Source organism: Mandrillus leucophaeus, unplaced genomic scaffold (genome assembly GCF_000951045.1).
Source record: "Mandrillus leucophaeus isolate KB7577 unplaced genomic scaffold, Mleu.le_1.0 Scaffold231, whole genome shotgun sequence".
NCBI lineage: Eukaryota > Metazoa > Chordata > Mammalia > Primates > Cercopithecidae > Mandrillus > Mandrillus leucophaeus.
The window spans coordinates 1,077,311-1,085,853 of NW_012102377.1; the positions used below are offsets into that span (position 1 = coordinate 1,077,311).

Genomic DNA, 8,543 nt, shown 5'->3' on the forward strand with positions numbered 1-8,543 from the left:
GCAGGAGAATGGCGTGAACCCAGGAGGCAGAGCTTGCAGTGAGCCGAGATCGTGCCACTGCACTCCAGCCTGGGCGACAGAGCGAGACTCCGTCTCAAAAAAAAAAAAAAAAAAAAAGAACATTGATGGGAATGGTGTAGAGAAGAAAGCTCCTGTATACTCCCATACTCCCATCTGGAGAACGGGCTCGCCCACAGGGTAGATCCAGACAGGGCCCTATAGATCTAGACAGGGCTGTTACAAACCTGAGTGCGTGGCGCGTGACTGCACTGCTGTGGCCTGACACGTGGCTTGCAGGCATTTGGCTTCCACACGTGCCTTCAGTGGGCCACTCATGCAAGGGAGGCACCGAGAACCTCGGGCAGGGCTCATCAGATGTCCCTGTGCCACCTGGGCCATGCCCTAGACAGGGGGAACCTCCTCATGCCCACACCTGCCTCCACCTGCCCTCTCTTGTGCCTGTTCCTAGAGCTCCTCTGATCCTCTTCTTGTTTGTCTTGTCGAGTCTTTAAATTTCAGCAAGTGGAGACTTTATGCTGCATTCTCATTCAGCATAGAACGTTTTGGCTCACACTGTTTGCAAAGGAAAATGCATACTCTGCCTTCTAAACCTATAGATGTCTTGGCCACCTAAACCTAAAAAAGTTCCATCTAGTAAATGACTTAAATTATACATACAACTGGGAAAGCAGATTCCTCCTTGAGTAGTTTGTGAATGATGCCAGAGGGAGACTTCAGGGAAGAACACAACTTTTTCTTATAAATCTGGCCGGGCGTGATGGCTCACAACTGTAATCCCAGCACCTGGGGAGGCCGAAGTGGGTGGATCACAAGGTCAGGAGATCGAGATCATCCTGGCTAACACGGTGAAAGCCAGTCTCTACTAAAAATACAAAAAATTAGCCAGGTGTGGTGGTGGGCACTTGTAGTCCCAGTTACTCAGGAGGCTGAGGCAGGAGAATTGCTTGACCCCAGAAGGCGGAGGTTGTAGCGAGCCAAGATCACGCCACTGCACTCCAGCCTGGGCAACAAGAGGGAAACTCCGTCTCAAAAAACAAACAAAACCAAATTAATTTGACATAGAGATGTACCATAATGGTGCCAGAGCACAAGGGCATCTCAGAGCACAATGGCCTGAAAGCACGCTTCTGGATAGTTAGGATGGAAGTATTGTTCTGTCTCCAACTCTGATGTGCTCATTAGGCCATACTGAAAATTTCCAGGATTTGTAACGATGCCTCATGGATAGAAGGTTTGGAGAAATGGCAGTTAACTGACTCACAAGAGTACCTGGTACAAATGGAGAGCAGAATTCTGGAGAGAGCTAAAGAAGAAAGAATTGGTCACTATTTTGTGCGTGTGAGGGAGAGAACACATACAGACAGTTAGTGTGGGAAAGTAAGTCACTATTACACAGAATATTTTCTCCTGACTTAGCAGTGAACTATTTCAACTGCTTTTGCATTTGCATAAAAATCCATGCATCATACTGAATTCTAATCCGTTCCTCACTTAAGCCATACTAATGCTTCATACAACCAAATGAAGCAGAATTAATCAAACCTATTAGATTCAGTCCTAATCCCTAAAGGGCTTCTGTCTTTAGCATTTCCATGCTAACTAAAACTATTAGTTGGTTTTTCTTAAGATGTCAGATGTGGCTGCCTCCTAAATGTGACACCTATATAACTTCCTAAGAGATCTTCCCAGACTTGAACAATTAAAAGCAGAGAAATGTTGGGGAACCCATCCAAGAGGCCAGCTCAAATGCTGAAACACCTTCCCCAGCTGGCCCGAGCCAAGTAAATCTCATCCTTCCCCTGGGTTCCCAGAGCTTTCTGGGTGTCATGAGTTGAATGTGTCATATATAGGACTGGGCCCCTTCATGGTGGGAATCAGGTCTTATTCATGCTGTGTCCCCACAGTACCCTGCAGGGGAGAGGTGCTCAGCTAAAGCTGGATTGAGCATGAGACGGATGAGGTCATCTCCTCATGTGAACGTCTAGCTCAGCCCCAGTCATGGAGCCTTGTACAGACATTGGCCACAAACCATGGGCTGAACTGGCCTCCAGTGACCTCCGGGAAGTAAGCCGAGGCAGCTCTGATCCAGACCCAGTGCAGGTGTGGGGAGAAGGGGAAGGGAAGAAACGGCATCTACCAGTGCACACTCAGTAGGGAGTGCTGCTTGCGTAGGACAAGCAGGACAGGACGGGAGTGCCTGTGAACATGCCAAAGGGAATGGCAAGAGTCTCTCTGTGAAGGACTGGCTACTGAGAAAACACTGGTTCCTTCCCTTTGGGTACCTCCTCAATCTGATCCAAGATACTCTGCGACCATCACTTCACCGCCTTCAAATCTCCCAGTGAAATTAAGGCTGGGTCACAATTCATGACACCAGATGCTACATAGAAAGTAAGTCAAGATACAAAAGAAAACCGTTTATAATAAAAAGAATGTCTTAGTTGTAAGACGGAGAGAAGCTAATCAGCATACCACTGAACTGCTACGGTTGTTGGTTGGGGGGGTGGGTGGGTAAAAAATATCAACAGCATTGGAAAAAAGGATCCACCAGACAAAGGTACAAAAGCTCGGCGTGGGTCCGAGGCTGCGGCTTCCTGTCTGGACTCTCACACGGTCGTTTCTATCGTTTCAATCACTTCCAGGTCAGACTGTGAGGGGGAGAGAAGGGTGCACTCATCCGGTTCCCAGCTGCTCTCTGGACTGTAATCTTCCTCTGAACTCAGTTCTGCTCCTTCTTCTGTGTCCTCGTCACACGATTCCACGTAGTGAGCCCCGATCGCATTGATCCCAGAGTCCTCAGAACTTGAGGGAGAAGAGCAGTGATCTATTTTTGGTGTATTGCTCTCTTTTGAAATTAAGGCATCGTGTGCAGAGACCTCCTCAGGGCTCATTTTGTGGGAATGCGGCGCCGGCTGCTTCTGCACATAACACATCTTCCCATTAATACATTTAACCTGATAGTTGTCAATAAAGAGGTCTGAAATCATACAGTACCTTGGTGAGTCAGGGGGAAGGGGAGGCTGGAAGACAGACGCAAATTTCAAAAAGTGTTCGGTGAGCGAGACTGAGATCTGAATGGTGTTTGTGGGTTCCCGAGGCCGGGCAGGAATCTCAGTGCTTGGAAGCTGTTCCACAGGGGTCATAGGCTGATACATGTATTTGCCTGTGGAGACACAAAAAGACACTTGAAATCTATGAGTATTACACAAACTATATTAATACGGCCATAATGGTTTCTGAGGACTCGATGTCTTTAAAAATATTTCAGTAACACCTCAAAAGAAACTAGTAATAAAATCATTCAACACTGGTACAGTCAATTAAAAAGTCAGCATGGTATATAATAATTTTCATCTAAAAGACTCGATCTACTTTCCAAATCTCAATTTATATTTGAGTCTTTCTGATATCTCTGAAGTAGGTGGATAGACACTATAATCCTTATTTTACAAACAACTTTAAGTTGTTCATCAGACAACTTTATGTCTGTTCATCATACTAGAACAAAAAAGGTCCACAATATAGCATGGTAAAAAATACAACCTGTACAGCCGGGCGCAGTGGTTCATGCCTGTAATGGGCAAATCACTTTAGGTCAGGAGTTCCAGACCTGCCTGGCCAATGTGGCAAAACTCTGTCTCTACTAAAACTAAAAAACTTAGCTGGGCATGGTGGTACATGCCTGTAATAGCAGTTACTCGGGAGGCTGAGGCACGAGAATCCCTTGACCCCAGGAAGCGGAGGTGGCAGTGAGCCGAGACTGTGCCACTGCACTCCAGCCTGGGTGACAGAGTGAGACCCTGTCTCAAAAATAAAGTTGTAAAACAGTATAATGTACTGTAAAATTATAATTCCATGTTTATCTCCAATAATGTGTTAATGTATATATTCTTCCAGTTTTTAAATGTATGTAAGTTTATTATCAGAATTATGGGAGACTTTCACTTTCCAGGTGTCTATGTTCTAATTACAATATACACACACCTATATATTTACTGAATAGGTAGTGGCCCACTGAATTGTCCCGGCCACCCTCAATGACTGGGGTAAGGTTTAGGGTGGGAAATGATTTCTCTCAGGACCAAAGCTCATCAGTGGCCTATTCAGGAGGTTCCCCCTCACCACCCCCCACCCCAATTCCACTGGCACTAAGCAACTCAAGCCAAGCAGAAGCAAAGGGCAAATGCACAGAGGGATGCAGAGGACACCCTGCTGGATGTTTCCGGGAGGCCACAAGCTTATCTCCGAGCCTTCCTCTCTGCTCTGAGACCTCAACTGTTTCCCACATAGTTGACATGGAAGTAAAACCTAAATGGATTTGATCCTAATGTCTCTCTTTCCTTATCCCATTTTTTTTTATTATTATACTTTAAGTTCTAGGGTACATGTGCACAATGTGCAGGTTACATATACATGTGCCATGTTGGTGTGATGTTCCCCACCCTGTGTCCAAGTGATCTCATTGTTCAATTCCCACCTATGAGTGAGGACATGCGGTGTTTGGTTTTCTGTCCTTGCGATAGTTTGCTGAGAATGATGGTTTCCAGCTTCATCCATGTCCCTACAAAGGACATGAACTTATCCTTTTTAATGGCTGCATAGTATTCCATGGTATATATGTGCAACATTTTCTTAATTCAGTCTATCATTGATGGACATGTGGGTTGGTTCCAAGTCTTTGCTATTGTGAATAGTGCCACCATAAACATACATATGCATGTGACTTTATAGCAGCATGATTTATAATCCTTTGGGTATATACCCAGTAATCGGCCTCATCCCATTTTTCATTCAACATCTAGCAAAGCCTCCCACGTGCTAAGGAAATAGGGTTGAAAATATCCAATCTGTAAGTCTAAAGTGATTTCAAAACAAAAAGCTAAAGCAGGGATGGGGGGCCTAAAAAATCCCAGAGACAAGTAGCCACAACTGTGGGCATCATTTTGGATTTTTCCTAATTCAGTCGATTTGTCAGTTCATGTTGTATCTTCTGCACACTGTTGACAGGGCTTTTAACCTTAGCACTACCTGCATTTTGGACCAGACAATTCTTCGTTGTGGTACGGGGCGGGGAGGGCTGTCCCAGGTGCTGTAGGGTGTTTAGCAGCATCCTCAGCCTCTCCCCACTAGATGCCAGTAACAACTGCTTCCCAAATGAGACAAATTCCCCGAGGGGTGAAATCACCCTGGTTAAGAGCCAGTGATTTATGGTATCTTCATGAGCATCTTTTTGCAGGCAAATCACTCATGTGTATGGCACTTGCTCCTGTTTATTTCTTTGTCAGACTGGAAATTCTTCTAGGACAGGAATCACATTTGTAAGGAAAACTAGCTTAGGTTTTATAATGTTAATGATGCCACAGGAGAGTAGCAATTTCAGATTAGAAATGTAAGTAGTAAAAAGGCCACAAATCATGAAACATCAGTAATCTATTAAGATCAATCAAGCCTGCTTATATTTTTTTGACTCCTGTACAAAAAAGTCACTCAGGTACCACAATTTCTTTATAACCAAATTACTCTAAAAACACCTTCATTTTCATCCTGGGGTACCATATGAAAAAAGTACATTTAAAGTCGTTGAGCCTCTGGGTTCCCAGGGTGCTTCCAAGCCTGGACATACCTCATGCAAACCCCATGGTCTGATAAAAATGCATTGAGAAGAACCGTCGCACCTGCCTGGGGGAACTATGTTTAAAATATACCAGGCATCTTCATTTCTCCAGCTCTTTAAAAGGTAATTACTACTTGTCAGGCAGAGTTAAAATCAGGTCAGATCTAAGAGACGGCATGCTAGGACCTCTGCCCCTATGCACTGTGGACACTATTGGCTGAAGGGCTAAAGAAGGCTGACCTTTAAGCCTCCCTCCAGATCCTCCAGCCCCAGGATTAGAGCAATGTATGTTTGGGCATGGGATAGACAACGGACGTAGAGAACCTGGGGAACTACTCTTTTGTCCACAGAGTGTTAAATAAAATGTGGAATGAAGGTTTCATCTTTTCCATTCTTGGCTGGTAGTTACTGAGCTCAGGAGGCTGTGGAAGGCAGGCAGTCAAGATGTGCTTGCTGTATACGCTGACTAGGTTCATCCTGCCCTAAGTAACCTGTGGTTTAGTTATCCACTTGTCACAGCCATAGGATCCTCGTAGTTGATTCACGCCTTCCAGAACCATCCTCAGACCCAGAGGGAACAAGGCTTTATTTGTCCAAAGATAGAGGGAAATGGTGAAATCCGGCTTTGGGACTTCCCTCACTCCATCTCTTTCTCTCCTTTCCCTCCTTTATGCTTCTTCCTAATTTCTTTGCTCTCTTTCCTCTTGGTTCTTCTACTCTTTCTCTGGTCCCCTCTCATCCAAAGCTTAATTTTTCTTTCTTGAAGTGTAGTGCTGTGGACCGAATGTTTGTATCCCCACAAAACTCATGTTGAAACCCTAATCCCCAAAGTGATGGTATTTGGAGGTGAGGCCTCTGAGGAGTACTTAGGTTTAGATGAGGCAATGAAGATGGAGCCTCTAATCATTGGTTTAGTGCCCCATGAGAAGAGGAAGAGACCAGATCCCTTTCTCTCTCCTCCATGTGAGGATACAGCATCTGCAAACCAGGATGAGCGTCCTCATCAGACACTGACTCTGCCTCACTCTTGGAATTCTCAGCTTCTAGATTGTGAGAAACACACATTTGTTGTTTAAGCCACCCAGTAAATGGTATTTTATTATACCAGCCCAATCTGACCAGGACATGTAGTAAAAGAGAAATGCAGCTGGGTGAGGAAGATGTGAACCAGATTCCATTTCTTTCTACAACTATTAAATGTGTTTACTCAGAGCGAGGTGGGAGCCCATTATCTGGTGATATGGGGATGCAAAGAAAGAGAGGAAGAAAATAGTAAAGATGGCCACATAAAAAACCTTTAGTAACCACCTTTGAAATATCAATTATTATATCATACTTACTATATTGTTTATAAACACAGAAATAATTAAGCTCAAAGATTTAGTTTTATAGGGTTGTGAAGGGTTAGTGCTTTGCTCCAATCCGTGATAACTTACATCCCTGGGGTACTCTAGGCTAAGAATCCATGTTCACATAGCTCCAAGGCACTGCAAGATCCTGAATTATCAGAGAGATTCAATTATGTTTACTACGAGAATAAAATGAACACACTTCTTTAACAGCAAGGATTGAAACAGATTTCTGGCGATTTAGCCAAAAAATTCAATAACCACTATATTCTCTGAACAATCTTAATTAAGGGTTTGCTGTGTTACTTAAAGAATAAATGGATGAGAACTTTTAAAACCTAAAGCTCTAAAAGGAAAAGATACTCAGAGTGAGGGCTTAGAGAAAAAGAGCAAAAGGAGGATCCATTTGATGCAGCAATTCCACTTTTGGGTACACAGCCAAAAGAATGGAAAGCAGAGTCTCAGGAATATTTGAATATCCATGTTCATAGCAGCATCATTTGCAACATCCAAAAGGTGGAGCAACCCAAATGTCCACTGATGGATGAACAGATAAACAAGAGCTCATATATATGTAAAATGTATTAAAAGGAAGGAAATCCTGACCCATGCTACAACTAGAAGAATCTTGAGAACACTATGCTAATAAGCCAGTCACAGTAAGACAAATACTCTTGATTCCACTTGTTTGATGTATCTAAAGTAGTCAATTCATGGAAACTGAAAGTAGAGTGGTGTTTGCTAGGGCATACGGTGCAGGGATGGGGAGTTGTTTAATGGGTAGAGTTTGAGTTTTACAAGATGAAAAGAGATGTGTAGATGGATGGTAGTGATGGTTGCACAATATAAATGGACCTAACACCACAGAACTGTACACTTAAAAATGGTTAAGATGGGAATTACGTATATTTTACCAAAATTTACCAAGAAAATGAGTGACCTCAGGTAAATTGCATGCATAGTTCAGTTCTTTGACTTTATATATTTTAAATTAGTTTTATACTTTTTTTTTTTTTTTCCCCGAGATGGAGTCTCTGTGGCCCAGGCTGGAGGGCAGTGGCACGATCTCAGCTCACTGCAACCTCTGCCTCCTGGGTTCATGCGATTCTCCTGCCTCAGCCTTGTGAGTAGCTGGGATTACAGGCATGCACCACCGTGCCCAGCTAATTTTGTATTTTTAGTAGGGATGGGGTTTCTTTTCTTTTTAAATTATACTTTCTTAAGTTCTAGGGTACATGTGCACAATGTGCAGGTTTGTTACATACGTATACATGTGTCATGTTGGTGTGCTGCACCCATTAACTCATCATTTACATTAGGTATATCTCCTAATGCTATCCCTCCCCGCTCCCCTTCTCCCCACAATACGACCTGGTGTGTGATGTTCCCCTTCCTATGTCCAAGTGATCTCATTGTTCAATTCCCACCTATGAGTGAGAACATGCGGTGTTTGGTTTTCTGTTTTTGCGATAGATTGCTGAGAATGATGGTTTCCAGCTGCATCCATGTCCCTACAAAGGACACAAACTCATCCTTTTTTATGGCTGCATAGTATTCCA

General features: G+C 43.7%; 1 protein-coding gene across 1 annotated transcript in view; it reads right to left on the reverse strand.

Annotated features, from left to right (window-relative positions):
- Positions 1-2,429: 2,429 nt before the first annotated feature.
- Positions 2,430-8,543, reverse strand: part of LOC105541073 (chromosome unknown open reading frame, human C3orf70) — a gene marked incomplete at its 5' end in the record, with an annotated part of 110,658 nt that continues 104,544 nt past the window's right edge. Inside the window, one exon of the mRNA XM_011981937.1 lies at positions 2,430-3,184. Coding sequence (XP_011837327.1) covers positions 2,628-3,184 — 557 coding nt within the window. The remainder of the gene's footprint in view (positions 3,185-8,543) is intronic.